The sequence below is a fragment of the Oncorhynchus gorbuscha genome, linkage group LG02, assembly GCF_021184085.1.
Source record: "Oncorhynchus gorbuscha isolate QuinsamMale2020 ecotype Even-year linkage group LG02, OgorEven_v1.0, whole genome shotgun sequence".
NCBI classification, from domain to species: Eukaryota; Metazoa; Chordata; class Actinopteri; order Salmoniformes; family Salmonidae; genus Oncorhynchus; species Oncorhynchus gorbuscha.
Genome location: NC_060174.1, coordinates 12,873,526 through 12,889,410, shown reverse-complemented (window position 1 = coordinate 12,889,410; position 15,885 = coordinate 12,873,526). Strand labels below are relative to the sequence as shown.

General features: G+C 45.5%; 1 protein-coding gene across 7 annotated transcripts in view; it reads right to left on the bottom strand.

Moving 5' to 3' along the window:
* Positions 1-5,714: 5,714 nt before the first annotated feature.
* The window catches only part of LOC123997300 (nexilin-like), a 49,137-nt gene continuing 38,966 nt past the window's right edge, over positions 5,715-15,885 (bottom strand). For 6 of the 7 annotated variants that reach the window (XM_046301461.1, XM_046301468.1, XM_046301456.1 and 3 more), the window contains 4 exons: positions 9,704-9,901; positions 7,653-7,874; positions 7,379-7,570; positions 5,715-7,218 (listed from right to left, as the gene is read on the bottom strand). In XM_046301461.1, the coding sequence (XP_046157417.1) occupies positions 6,835-7,218; positions 7,379-7,570; positions 7,653-7,874; positions 9,704-9,901 (996 nt within the window). In that variant the 3' untranslated portion in view covers positions 5,715-6,834. The remainder of the gene's footprint in view (positions 7,219-7,378; positions 7,571-7,652; positions 7,875-9,703; positions 9,902-15,885) is intronic. The other variant, XM_046301473.1, reaches the window with a different exon arrangement.

Sequence of the window (15,885 nt, the reverse complement as noted above, 5' to 3'; positions counted from 1 at the left end):
TATTTATGCTGCAGTAGTTTATGTGTCGGGGGGCTAGGGTCAGTTTGTTTATCTGGAGTACTTCTCCTGTCCTATTCAGGTGTCCTGTGTGAATCTAAGTGTGCGTTCTCTAATTCTCTCCTTCTCTCTTTCTTTCTCTCTCTCGGAGGACCTGAGCCCTAGGACCATGCCCCAGGACTACCTGACATGATGACTCCTTGCTGTCCCCAGTCCACCTGGCCATGCTGCTGCTCCAGTTTCAACTGGCCTGGGCCCTAGGACCATGTCCCAGGACTACCTGACATGAGGACTCCTTGCTGTCCCCAGTCCACCTGGCCATGCTCCTGCTCCAGTTTCAACTGTTCTGCCTTACTATTATTCAACCATGCTGGTCATTTATGAACATTTGAACATCTTGGCCACGTTCTGTTATAATCTCCACCCGGCACAGCCAGAAGAGGACTGGCCACCCCACATATGCTCTCTCTCTAATTCTCTCTTTCTTTCTCTCTCTCGGAGGACCTGAGCCCTAGGACTGTGCCCCAGGACTACCTGACATGATGGCTCCTTGCTGTCCCCAGTCCACCTGACTGTGCTGCTGCTCCAGTTTCAACTGTTCTGCCTTATTATTATTTGACCATGCTGGTCATTTATGAACATTTGAACATCTTGGTCATGTTCTGTTATAATCTCTACCCGGCACAGCCAGAAGAGGACTGGCCACCCCACATAGCCCGGTTCCTCTCTAGGTTTCTTCCTAGGTTTTGGCCTTTCTAGGGAGTTTTTCCTAGCCACCGTGCTTTTACACCTGCATTGTTTGCTGTTTGGGGTTTTAGGCTGGGTTTCTGTACAGCACTTTGAGATATCAGCTGATGTACGAAGGGCTATATAAATAAATTTGATTTGATTTGATTTGATGTGTACATTGTTCATATAAATGTAATTGAAACATTGTATTGTTTTCTGGTTTGCTTAATATATGGAATTCAAAAGTATTAATACTTTTGATACTTAATTATATTTAAAACCAAATACTTTTAGACTTTTATTCAAGTAGTATTTTACTGGCTGACTTTCACTTTTACTTGAGTCATATTCTATTAATGTTTCTTTACTTTTACTCAAGTGTGACAACTGGGTACTTTTTCCACCACTGTGTGTGTCACAGATCAGGTGAGCAATCTGATTGCTTACAATGAAGGGGGAAATATGCACTATACAAACAAAACAAACAATGACAAAGTATAATACTACACAGAAGGTGTGGCCTAGTCACGTTCTACAGGTCTGTATATTGTCAATATAAATGTAATTGAAACATGGTATTGTTTTCTTTATGACCTATTTGTCAAAACTGTCTGCAGGAAATGTGTGGATCTTCTCTATATACCAACCCAACTACGACCCAACCCGTTCAGATGGCCAGTACTGCAACAAGACACATTTGCCTTCTGGAACGCAGTGCTTGAAACCTTGGTGTTGGGAGCGATGCTAGTTAAATGCTGCAAAGGTCTGTTCTGTGGCATTATGCTTAATGGACAACCACAGCCAGACGGAGACTTCCACAGGAACGTTTGAAGGAGGGATGGAATGTCTGAAGGAGGGATGGAATGTCTGAAGGAGGGATGGAACATCTGAAGGAGGGATGGAACATCTGAAGGAGGGATGGAATGTCTGAAGGAGGGATGGAATGTCTGAAGGAGGGATGGAACGGTTGAAGGAGGGATGGAACGTCTGAAGGAGGGATGGAACATCTGAAGGAGGGATGGAACATCTGAAGGAGGGATGGAATGTCTGAAGGAGGGATGGAACGGTTGAAGGAGGGATGGAACGTCTGAAGGAGGGATGGAACGTCTGAAGGAGGGATGGAACGGTTGAAGGAGGGATGGAATGTCTGAAGGAGGGATGGAACATCTGAAGGAGGGATGGAACACCTGAAGGAGGGATGGAACGTCTGAAGGAGGGATGGAACGTCTGAAGGAGGGATGGAACGTCTGAAGGAGGGATGGAACGGTTGAAGGAGGGATGGAATGTCTGAAGGAGGGATGGAAAATCTGAAGGAGGGATGGAATGTCTGAAGGAGGGATGGAACATCTGAAGGAGGGATGGAACGTCTGAAGGAGGGATGGAACGGTTGAAGGAGGGATGGAATGTCTGAAGGAGGGATGGAAAATCTGAAGGAGGGATGGAACGTCTGAAGGAGGGATGGAATGTCTGAAGGAGGGATGGAATGTCTGAAGGAGGGATGGAACGTCTGAAGGAGGGATGGAACGTTTGAAGGAGGGATGGAACATCTGAAGGAGGGATGGAACGTTTGAAGGAGGGATGGAACATCTGAAGGAGGGATGGAACGTCTGAAGGAGGGATGGAATGTCTGAAGGAGGGATGGAACATCTGAAGGAGGGATGGAACATCTGAAGGAGGGATGGAATGTCTGAAGGAGGGATGGAACGGTTGAAGCAGGGATGGAACGTCTGAAGGAGGGATGGAACGTCTGAAGGAGGGATGGAACGGTTGAAGGAGGGATGGAACATCTGAAGGAGGGATGGAACGGTTGAAGGAGGGATGGAACATCTGAAGGAGGGATGGAATGTCTGAAGGAGGGATGGAACGGTTGAAGGAGGGATGGAACGTCTGAAGGAGGGATGGAACGTCTGAAGGAGGGATGGAACGGTTGAAGGAGGGATGGAATGTCTGAAGGAGGGATGGAACGTCTGAAGGAGGGATGGAACACCTGAAGGAGGGATGGAACGTCTGAAGGAGGGATGGAACGTCTGAAGGAGGGATGGAACGGTTGAAGGAGGGATGGAATGTCTGAAGGAGGGATGGAACATCTGAAGGAGGGATGGAACGTCTGAAGGAGGGATGGAATGTCTGAAGGAGGGATGGAACATCTGAAGGAGGGATGGAATGTCTGAAGGAGGGATGGAACGTCTGAAGGAGGGATGGAACGTTTGAAGGAGGGATGGAACATCTGAAGGAGTGATGGAACGTTTGAAGGAGGGATGGAACATCTGAAGGAGGGATGGAACGTCTGAAGGAGGGATGGAATGTCTGAAGGAGGGATGGAACGTCTGAAGGAGGGATAGAACGTTTGAAGGAGGGATGGAACATCTGAAGGAGGGATGGAATGTATGAAGGAGGGATGGAACATTTGAAGGAGGGATGGAACATCTGAAGGAGGGATGGAACATCTGAAGGAGGGATGGAATGTCTGAAGGAGGGATGGAACATCTGAAGGAGGGATGGAATGTATGAAGGAGGGATGGAACATCTGAAGGAGGGATGGAACATCTGAAGGAGGGATGGAACATCTGAAGGAGGGATGGAATGTATGAAGGAGGGATGGAACATCTGAAGGAGGGATGGAACATCTGAAGGAGGGATGGAACATCTGAAGGAGGGATGGAACATCTGAAGGAGGGATGGAACGTTTGAAGGAGGGATGGAACATCTGAAGGAGGGATGGAACATCTGAAGGAGGGATGGAACATCTGAAGGAGGGATGGAACATCTGAAGGAGGGATGGAACGTTTGAAGGAGGGATGGAACATCTGAAGGAGGGATGGAACATCTGAAGGAGGGATGGAACGTTTGAAGGAGGGATGGAACATCTGAAGGAGGGATGGAACATCTGAAGGAGGGATGGAACATCTGAAGGAGGGATGGAACATCTGAAGGAGGGATGGAACATCTGAAGGAGGGATGGAACGTTTGAAGGAGGGATGGAACATCTGAAGGAGGGATGGAACATCTGAAGGAGGGATGGAACATCTGAAGGAGGGATGGAACATCTGAAGGAGGGATGGAACGTTTGAAGGAGGGATGGAACATCTGAAGGAGGGATGGAACATCTGAAGGAGGGATGGAATGTTTGAAGGAGGGATGGAACATCTGAAGGAGGGATGGAACATCTGAAGGAGGGATGGAACATCTGAAGGAGGGATGGAACATCTGAAGGAGGGATGGAACATCTGAAGGAGGGATGGAACATCTGAAGGAGGGATGGAACATCTGAAGGAGGGATGGAACATCTGAAGGAGGGATGGAACATCTGAAGGAGGGATGGAACATCTGAAGGAGGGATGGAACATCTGAAGGAGGGATGGAACATCTGAAGGAGGGATGGAACATCTGAAGGAGGGATGGAACATCTGAAGGAGGGATGGAACATCTGAAGGAGGGATGGAACATCTGAAGGAGGGATGGAACATCTGAAGGAGGGATGGAACGAGGGACGTCTGTCGTGCTCTTGTATTCTTAGCTTCACCATCATTTTGTAAAAGCGGTACATTTTATTCATCTACGGTATGATTATGGTTTAAAAAAGCAGTTTTTGTGATACTTTTCTCTTAGCTATGTGTGTTTTGTATCCACACACAACACCCTGCAATAGGTACTGTTCATATAACACTGTTTTCCTGTTTTACAATTTTTTTTGTGATAAAGAAAATAATTTAAAAGTTGTTGCTGATGAACATATAGGTTTTAATATACACTGAGTGTGCAAAATGTTAGGAACACCTTCATTAGTTGCAATCCCTTTTGCCCTCAGAACAGCATCAATTCGTCGGGCATGGTCTCTACAAGGTGTTGAAAGCATACCACAGGGATGCTGGCCCATGTTGACTCCAATGCTTCCCACAGTTATGTTAAGTTGGCTGGATGTCCTTTGAGTGGTGGCCCATTCTTGACACACACAGGAAACTGTTGAGTGTCAAAAACCCAGAAGCATTGCAGTTCTTGACACAACCAAACAGGTTCGCCTGGCACCTACTATCATACCCCATTCTAAGGCACATAAATATTTTGTCTTGCCCTAACATTCCATTTTCAACCTGACTCCTCCCCTTCATCTACACTGATTGAAGTGGATTTAAATCGTGACCTCAATAATGGATCATTGCGTTCACCTGGATTCACCTGGTCAATCTCATGAAAAGAGCAGGTGGTCCTAATGATTTGTACACTCAGTGTATTTTGACATTGGTTAAATTGTATTATATCAAGGAATATACGTAAACAGGTATATGCCAAGATAATGGCATGACTTGAGTAAATGAGGGATACAAAGTATGTTGAAAGCATGTGCTTCCACACAGGTGTGGTTCCTGACTTAATTGAGCAGCAATTAACAGCCCGTCATGCTTACGGTCATGTATAAAAATGCTACCATGGCTATGCCCTCAAAGGATGACAATGCCCATCCACAGGACATGAGTGGTCAGTGAATGGTTGGATGAGGTATGAAAACAATGTAAACCATACGCCATGGCTGTCTCAGTCACCAGACATCAACACATATGAACACTTACGGGAGATTCTGGAGCAGCGCCTGAGACAGCGTTTTCCATCACCATCAACAAAACACCAAATGATGGAATTTCTCATGGAAGAATGGTGTCGTATCCCTCCAACAGAGTTCCAAACACTGGAACTCTGTTGGAATCCATGCCAAGGTGCATGGACACTGTTCTGGGGCCTCGTGGTGGCCCAATGCCTTATTAAGACACTTTAAATGGGTGTTTCCTTTTTTTTTGCTGTTACCTGTATATTACATACAGATACCGTTGATCCATGTTAATTAAAGATACCATGAAAAAGGTGCAGCTGAAAATAGTCTATTGTCAACTGTCTGTCGAACTGTCTTACATTGTAATAAAATACACCCCTCCATACATTTAAGTTACAGTAGCTAATGTTTTCTAAAGATGATAGAACAGTTACAAAGAGACTAGTATTTAGCACTTTTTATTAAAACTTTAAATAAACATATCACAAACATGTCACTATACTATATTTCAAGCCATACAACAGTGTCCAAGACAATTATATAATCAATTTCCTGTAGAGTTGTACTTTAACTCAATGTGAAAAATACTTTTGGGATATGAAAAATCTAAGTGTACATTACAACCAAACCTTTCAGATAATTATTCAAATATTAAAAATGAAAAGAAACAAAAATCCTAATTAGATCATTCTTTTATTAGTAACCAATTCTGCAAATTAACTGTGCAATGCAACCCGCTGTGTCTATTTTACAGGTATTTCATTAGGCTTTAAATTGGGTTGCACCATATTCTCAAATGGAACTTTCTGAAATTTTACCTTTGAAGGGAGACTTTCCCTGATGCAAAGATGTTATTCAATTCCGGTCCTGGAATGCCAAAACATTTCAGTTTTTTGCTTCTACCTAGTAGTTAATTGCACTCACCTGGTGTCCCAAGTCTGAATTAGTCCCTGATTAGAAGGAGAGGATGAAAACCAGAAGCGTTTCAGCCCTCCAGGATCAGAGTTGAACAGCCTTGATATATGATGTTATGATCACAAAATCAATCTGAACATCATTCGTGACAGCAATCACTCAGGGGATCAATATGTGATTTGGCACAGATTTCATCCTAAACGTAATACTGAAAGGGAGTGCAGCTTTATTGATGAATGATGAGCAATACGTAAACAACACGATATTGCACTTTTCATGTTGTGTGTATCCAAAGACGGAATGGAGAGCATAATGCTGTTTCCTCCTCTTTTTGGCCCTACCACGAGGGATGAAGTTTTACAAAAGGAGTGAGAGAGACAGGGAAAGTTCCAGAAAAAGTAGAGCATCAGTAGTCATCAGCTGTAAGAGAGAAACAGAAGATGGGATTACACACGGCTAAAACTGAACCAAGCCGATGAGGAAGAGGAGCATGCGATCCCTTCCGATCGTAGGAAGATCAGGAAGAGGAGCATGCAATCCCACCCAATCATAGGAAGATCAGGAAGAGGAGCATGCGATCCCATCCAATCATAGAAAGATCAGAAAACCAAATCAGGAAGTGGCATCATGCAGACATGTAGTGACAGTCAGATGGAAGAATGCTTACTTTCTATCGTTAGGATGCAGGTGCTGGCGGCGGTGCCTCTGCTGTTGACAGCCTTGCACATGTACTCTCCCTCGTCCTCTGGGAAGGTCTCTGGCAGGTAGAGGCAGAATGTCTCTCCTCTCTCTATGTACTGATAGTCTTCACAGTCCTGGAGCATCTCCCCCTCAAACCACCAGGTCACCTCCGGCTTGGGCTCCCCGGTGATCTTCACCGTGAACCGCACTGGCTCGGCATCCACCACCGATTGGTTCTTCAGGGGCTTCTTAAACCACGGAGCCCCCGACCTGGCGTGGTCCTCCTCATCCTCATAGGCTGCCGAGCTATTGATGATGCTTCCCTCTTCCTCCTCCTCATCTTCCCTTTTCTGACAAAGATATGACACATGATATCACATTTTTTATTTTTGGAAACCCTCCCTCCACTGAACTGTCATGCGTTTTTAGAATGTCATGCGAGTCAGGGACGTTTTCAACTGTTTAACAACGAGAAACCCGATGATTGAACCCGATGAAAGAGGGATTTACTTTTTGGAGAGCGGCGTCAATCTCTTGCTGTTCGAACTGCATCCTCTGAAGCTTCTGTTCGTCCACCCTCTTCTTCTCCTCCTCCTCTCTGGCTCTGGCCATTTGTTCAAACCGTGCGCGCATGTCCACCTTCTGTCTGAACGGAGCCTCCTCAGCCCCTTTCTCAGTGTCCTTTTTGCCTTCATCATCATCCTGAAAAAACAGTATAACATGATACAGACCGACGCGTTTGGAGTTCCAATGCGATTCTGAAGGATCATGCTAAAATATATACCTCCTGGATCCTCTCTTCTTCCCTCTCTTTGATTTCCTCATCTACAGCCTTTCTCTTTGCTCTCACATCCTCAATCTTCTTCTGGACCTCCTCGTCTTTCAACTGCTTGATCTTCTCAAACTTGGACTTGAGGTTCTTAGCCTGGATGGAGCCGGTCCTCTTGAGTTTCTTCAGCTCCTCATACTCCTTACTTACTGTATCAGAGCTCTCATTCACCACATCCTTAGGAGAGAAACACATATAGTGATAAGATTAGTTTTGAGGATACAAACAAAACAGAAGCATAGGCCTAATAATTTCAACACAGGAAATTAGGCTGTATGCATCAAGTGTCTCAGAGTAAGAGTGCTGATCTAGGATCAGGTCAATGTTATCTTGTGATTATGGTATAAAAGGCTAAGCTGTTCCTAAATCAGCACTCCTTCCCAGACATACTTTATAAATACAGTGTGGCAAAAAATTATTTAGTCAGCCGCCAATTGTGCTAGTTCTCCCACTTAAAAAGATGAGAGAGGCCTGTAATTTTCATCATAGGTACACTTCGACTATGACAGACAAAATTAGAAAAAAAATCCAGTTAAATTACATTGTAGGATTTTTTATGAATGTATTTGCAAATTATGGTGGAAAATAAATATTTGGTCAATAACAAAAGTTTATCTCAATACTTTGTTATATACCCTTTGTTGGCAATAACAGAGGTCAAACGTTTTCTGTAAGTCTTCACGAGGTCTTCACACACTGTTGCTGGTATTTTGGCCCATTCCTCCATGCAGATCTCCTCTAGAGCAGTGATGTTTTGGGGCTGTTGCTGGGCAACACAGACTTTCAACTCCCTCCAAAGATTTTCTATGGGGTTGAGATCTGGAGACTGGCTAGGCGACTCCAGGACCTTGAAATGCTTCTTACGAAGCCACTCCTTCGTTGCCCGGGCGGTGTGTTTGGGATCATTGTCATGCTGAAAGACCCAGCCATGTTTCATCTTCAATGCCCTTGCTGATGGAAGGAGGTTTTTGTCACGCCTTGGTCATTGTATTTTGTGTTTTTTGTATATGTTTGGGTAGCCAGGGTGTGACATGGGTTTATATGTTGTGTTTCGTATTGGGGTTTGTAGTAATTGGGATTGTGTATGATTAGGGGTGTGTCTAGTTAGGCTTGGCTGCCTGGGGCGATTCTCAATCAGAGTCAGGTGCTTGTCGTTGTCTCTGATTGAGAACCGTATTTAGACAGCCTGACTTTCGCGTTGTAATTTGTGGGTGTTTGTTCCTGTCTCTGTGTTGTAGTCATCAGATAGGCTGTAATAGGTTTCACGTTTCATTTGTTGTTTTTGTATACAGTTATTTCATGTACCGCGATTATTTTCATTAAAGTCATGAGTAACCTACACGCTGCATTTCGGTCTGACTCTCTTCATACAACAGACGAACGTCGTTACAGTTTTCACTCAAAATCTCACGATACATGGCCTCATTCATTCTTTCCTTTACACGGATCAGTCGTCCTGGTCCCTTTGCAGGTCTACAATCTTGTTTCTGGTGTTCTTTGGACAGGTCTTTGGTCTTGGCCACAGTGGAGTTTGGAGTGTGACTGCTTGAGGTTGTGGACAGGTCTTTTATACTGATAACAAGTTCAAACAGGTGCCATTAATACAGGTAACGAGTGGAGGACAGAGGTGCCTCTTAATGAAGAAGTTACAGGTCTGTGAGAGACAGAAATCTTGCTTGTTTGTAGGTGACCAAATACTTATTTTACACCATAATTTGCAAATAAATAAATTAAATTGTGATTTTTCTGGATTTTTTTTCTCATTTTGTCTGACATAGTTGAAGTGTACCTATAATGAAAATTACAGGCCTCACTCATCTTTTTAAGTGGGAGAACTTGCACAATTGGTGGCTGACTAAATACTTTTTTTGCCCCACTGTATGGCCCCTGGTTGTCCTCATCTTGTTATCAATCTCTACATTTGGTAGTTCCATGCCAATATCCATAAGACTTCCCACGTGGGTCTTTAACAGCATTGTGAGACCGATACCATGTTGATTACTGACCTCTCCCATCTCTTGTCTGAGCTGTTCAAACTCCTGTTTCTCCTGCTCCATTTTCTTCTTGCGCGCCGCCACTTTGCACCTCCTATCGGCTTCCTCCTTCTGCTTTAGCAGCTCTTCAAAGTTCATCTCCAGTTTTCCAGGGTGCAATGCTTCCTGGGAGTCGCTCTTGACCATTCCGTCCTCGTCCTCATCTAGTACCTACCGGCACACAAATACAGAGCATGGTGTCATTGACAATCTCACAATAAACCAATTAGAATCCAATCAAAGTTTGTTTGTCACATGCGCCAAATACAACAACCTTACAGTGAAATGCTTACTTTACAAGCCCTTAACAAACAAAAATAAGAGTTAAGAAAATATTTACTAAATAAACTAAAGTAAAAATAATAAAAAATGTACACAATAAAATAACAATAACGAGGCTATATACAGGCGATATCAGTACCTGATCAATGTGAAGGGGTACAAGTTAGTCGTGGTAATTGAGGTAATATGTCCATATGCTGTAGGTAGGGGTAAAGTGCCTATGCATAGATAATAAACAGTGAGTAGCAGCAGTGTAAAAAAAAGGGTGGGGGGGGGGGTCAGCGCAAATAGTCCTGGTAGCCATTTGATTAACTTTTCAGCAGTGTTCTTGCTTGGGGGTAGAAGCTTTTGGACCTAGACTTGTTGCTCCGTTACCGCTTGCCGTGCGGTAGCAGAGAGAACAGTCAATGACTAGGGTGGCTGGAGTCGTTGACAATTTTTAGTCCTCAATGCCATCGGATGAATCCCGGAACATACTGTATTCCAGTCTGTGCTAGCAAAACAGTCCTGTAGCTTAGCATTTGCGTCATCTGACAACTTCCATATTGAGCGAGTCACTGTTACTTCCTGCTTTAGGTTTTGCTTGTAAGCAGGAATCAGAGGATAGAATTATGGTCAGATTTTCCAAACGGAGGATGATGGAGAGCTTTGTATGCGTCTCTGTGTGTGGAGTAAAGGTGGTCTAGAGTTTTTTTCCCCTCTGGTTGTTTATGTGACATTCTGGTAGAAATGAGGTAAAACTGGTTTAAGTTTTTCTGTATTAAAGTCCCCAGCCACTGGGAGCTCCGCCTCTGGATGAGCATTTTCTTGTTTGATTAAGATCTTATACAGCTCATTAGGAGTGGTGTTAGTGCCAGCATCAGTTTGTGATGGTAAATAGACAGCTGCAAAAATATAGATGAAAACTCTCTTGGTAAATAGTGTGGTCTACAGCTTATCATGAGGTACTCTACCTCAGGCAAGCAAAACCTAGAGACATCATTAATATTAGATTTCTTGCACCAGCTGTTATTGACAAATAGACACACACCCCAGCCCTCGTCTTACCGAACATAGCTGTTCTGTCCTGCCGATGCTTAGAAATGTCTCAGTGAAACATAAGATATTACAGTTTTTAATGTCCCGTTGGTAGGAAAGTCTCGAACGGAGCTCATCCAGTTTATTGTCCAATGATTGCACTTTGGCCAATAGGACAGATGGTAGAGGCAGGTTACCCACTTGCCGACGAAGTCTCACAAGGCACCCGGATCAGTGTCCCCTGTATTGCCGTCTCTTCTTCTTGCGAATTACGGGGATTTGGGCCTGTTCCGGAATCCTTTGAATCTGACTCGTTAAATAAAACATCTTCATCCAGTTTGAGGTGAATAATCACTATTCTGATATCCAGAAGCTCTTTTTGGTCATAAGAGACGGTGGCAGAAACATTATGTACAAAATAATTTACAAACAACTAGAAAAAGCATCTATCCCCTCTAGCACCAACATCACAATTTTAATCCCAAATCGATCATTGCATCATATCAGCTTCCAATAACAAATTAACACACCACCTAAACCCTCCCACAATGAAACACAAACAATGAACTACCGGATGAAAAGCAAAGATAAAGCAACATAATCACATTGAAGAGAAAAGCTACTGCAACCAAATTACATTGAATTTCTCATCAGATGATCCTGTAAAAAGCTTTTGAATGACATGAAGATCTTTAACTCATTCTATAATAATAATGTAGATGTAACGGTCATTGGTGGAAGGTGAGGACCAAAGCGCAGCGTGGTAAGTGTGCATATCTTTTAACTAAGTAATAGAACACTGAACAAAACAATAAACGACCAACGAACAGTCCCGTAAGGTGAATGACAAAAAACACTAAACAGGAAAATAATCACCCACAACTCAAATGTGAAACCAGGCTACCTAAATATGGTTCTCAATCAGGGACAACAATAAACAGCTGCCTCTGATTGAGAACCATACCAGGCCAAACACAGACATCCCAAAACATAGAAAAAGGAACATAGACAACCCACCCAACTCACACCCTGACCATACTAAAACAAATACATAATAAAAGAACTAAGGTCAGAACGTGACAGTAGAAGCATTTCATTGTCCTTGTAGAATCAGGTAGAATCAGAGTCAGAATAAGCAGGACATGTTATGCAGGTGAAGGAGGACCCAAACGCGACTTAACAGAAACAGAGTTTATTAATGCTCAAAACCGAATAACTGAAATCCTCTAGATAGTAGAGGGGAAAACAACTGGAGAAGCGGCCACAGACTGCAGGTCGCTTCGGGTAGGCGCAGGCCGTAGTCAACTGAGACACCTGCTCACACGCAGCGTCTGAAGAAGGCACAAAACACGACAGGACAGGGTGATACACAATCACGGCAAAAAACACGACAGGACAGGGCGAAACGCAATTACAGCATGGAATACAAAACAAGGAACCGATGGAACAGGAACGGATAACAAAGGAATAAATAGGGAGTCTAATCAGGGGAAAGGATCGGGAACAGGTGTGGGAAGGCTAAATGATGATTAGGGGAATAGGAACAGCTGGGAGCAGGAACGGAACGACAGAGAGAAGAGAGAGCGAGAGAGTGAAAGGGGAGGGGAGAGAGAGGGATAGAACCAAACAAGACCAGCAGAGGGAAACGAATAGCATGGGGAGCACAGGGACAAGACATGACAATAAATGACAAACATGACAGTACCCCCCACTCACCGAGCGCCTCCTGGCGCACTCGAGGAGGAATCCTGGCGGCAACGGAGGAAATCATCGATGAGCGAACGGTCCAGCACGTCCCGAGACGGAACCCAACTCCTCTCCTCAGGACCGTAACCCTCCCAATCCACTAGGTATTGGTGACCCCGTCCCGAGAACGCATGTCCATAATTTTATGTACCTTGTAAATAGGTGCGCTCTCGACAAGGACGGGAGGGGGAGGGAAGACGAACGGGGGTGCGAAGAAAGGGCTTAACACAGGAGACATGGAAGACAGGATGGACGCGACGAAGATGTCGCGGAAGAAGCAGTCGCACAGCGACAGGATTGACGACCTGGGAGACACGGAACGGACCAATGAACCGCGGAGTCAACTTACGAGAAGCTGTCGTAAGAGGAAGGTTGCGAGTGGAAAGCCACACTCTCTGGCCGCAACAATACCTTGGACTCTTAATCCTGCGTTTATTGGCGGCTCTCACCGTCTGTGCCCTGTAACGGCAAAGTGCAGACCTCACCCTCCTCCAGGTGCGCTCACAACGTTGGACAAACGCTTGAGCGGAGGGAACGCTGGACTCGGCAAGCTGGGATGAGAACAGAGGAGGCTGGTAACCCAGACTACTCTGAAACGGAGATAACCCGGTAGCAGACGAAGGAAGCGAATTGTGAGCGTATTCTGCCCAGGGGAGCTGTTCTGCCCAAGACGCAGGGTTCCTGAAAGAAAGGCTGCGTAGTATGCGACCAATCGTCTGATTGGCCCTCTCTGCTTGACCGTTAGACTGGGGATGAAACCCGGAAGAGAGACTGACGGACGCACCAATCAAACGACAGAACTCCCTCCAAAACTGTGACGTGAATTGCGGACCTCTGTCTGAAACGGCGTCTAACGGGAGGCCATGAATTCTGAATACATTCTCAATAATGATTTGTGCCGTCTCCTTAGCGGAAGGAAGTTTAGCGAGGGGAATGAAATGTGCCGCCTTAGAGAACCTATCGACAACCGTCAGAATCACAGTCTTCCCCGCAGACAAAGGCAGACCGGTAATGAAGTCTAAGGCAATGTGAGACCATGGTCGAGAAGGAATGGGGAGCGGTCTGAGACGACCGGCAGGAGGAGAGTTACCCGACTTAGTCTGCGCGCAGTCCGAACAGGCAGCCACGAAACGGCGCGTGTCACGCTCCTGAGTCGGCCACCAAAAGCGCTGGCGAATAGACGCAAGAGTGCCTCGAACACCGGGATGACCCGCTAACTTGGCAGAGTGAGCCCACTGAAGAACAGCCAGACGAGTGGAAACAGGAACGAAAAGGAGGTTACTAGGACAAGCGCGCGGCGACGCAGTGTGCGTGAGTGCTTGCTTAACCTGTCTTTCAATTCCCCAGACTGTTAACCCGACAACACGCCCATAAGGAAGAATCCCCTCGGGATCAGTAGAAGCCACAGAAGAACTAAACAGACGGGATAAGGCATCAGGCTTGGTGTTCTTGCTACCCGGACGGTAAGAAATCACAAACTCGAAACGAGCGAAAAACAACGCCCAACGAGCTTGACGGGCATTAAGTCGTTTGGCAGAACGGATGTACTCAAGGTTCTTATGGTCTGTCCAAACGACAAAAGGAACGGTCGCCCCCTCCAACCACTGTCGCCATTCGCCTAGGGCTAAGCGGATGGCGAGCAGTTCACGGTTACCCACATCATAGTTGCGCTCAGATGGCGACAGGCGATGAGAAAAATAAGCGCAAGGATGAACCTTATCGTCAGACTGGGAGCGCTGGGATAGAATGGCTCCCACGCCTACCTCTGAAGCGTCAACCTCGACAATGAATTGTCTAGTGACGTCAGGAGTAACGAGGATAGGAGCGGACGTAAAACGTTCTTTTAGAAGATCAAAAGCTCCCTGGGCGGAACCGGACCACTTAAAACACGTCTTGACAGAAGTAAGAGCTGTGAGAGGGGCAGCAACTTGACCGAAATTACGAATGAAACGCCGATAGAAATTAGCGAAACCTAAGAAGCGCTGCAACTCGACACGTGACCTTGAACGGGCCAATCACTGACAGCTTGGACCTTAGCGGAATCCATCTGAATGCCTTCAGCGGAAATAACGGAACCGAGAAAAGTAACGGAGGAGACATGAAAAGAGCACTTCTCAGCCTTTACGTAGAGACAATTTTCTAAAAGGCGCTGTAGAACACGTCGAACGTGCTGAACATGAATCTCGAGTGACGGAGAAAAAATCAGGATATCGTCAAGATAGACAAAAACAAAAATGTTCAGCATGTCTCTCAGAACATCATTAACTAATGCCTGAAAAACAGCTGGCGCATTGGCGAGACCGAACGGCAGAACCCGGTACTCAAAATGCCCTAACGGAGTATTAAACGCCGTTTTCCACTCGTCCCCCTCTCTGATGCGCACGAGATGGTAAGCGTTACGAAGGTCCAACTTAGTAAAGCACCTGGCTCCCTGCAGAATCTCGAAGGCTGATGACATAAGGGGAAGCGGATAACGATTCTTAACCGTTATGTCATTCAGCCCTCGATAATCCACGCAGGGGCGCAGAGTACCGTCCTTCTTCTTAACAAAAAGAACCCCGCCCCGGCCGGAGAGGAAGAAGGCACTATGGTACCGGCGTCAAGAGACACAGACAAATAATCCTCGAGAGCCTTACGTTCGGGAGCCGACAGAGAGTATAGTCTACCTCGAGGAGGAGTGGTCCCCGGAAGGAGATCAATACTACAATCATACGACCGGTGAGGAGGAAGGGAGTTGGCTCGGGACCGACTGAAGACCGTGCGCAGATCATGATATTCCTCCGGCACTCCTGTCAAATCGCCAGGTTCCTCCTGAGAAGTAGGGACAGAAGAAATGGGAGGGATGGCAGACATTAAACACTTCACATGACAAGAAACGTTCCAGGATAGGATAGAATTACTAGACCAATTAATAGAAGGATTATGACATACAAGCCAGGGGTGACCCAAAACAACAGGTGTAAACGGTGAACGGAAAATCAAAAAAGACATAGTCTCACTGTGGTTACCAGATACTGTGAGAGTTAAAGGTAGTGTCTCAAATTTGATACTGGGAAGATGACTACCATCTAAGGCAAACATGGGCGTAGGCCTGTCTAACGGTCTGAAAG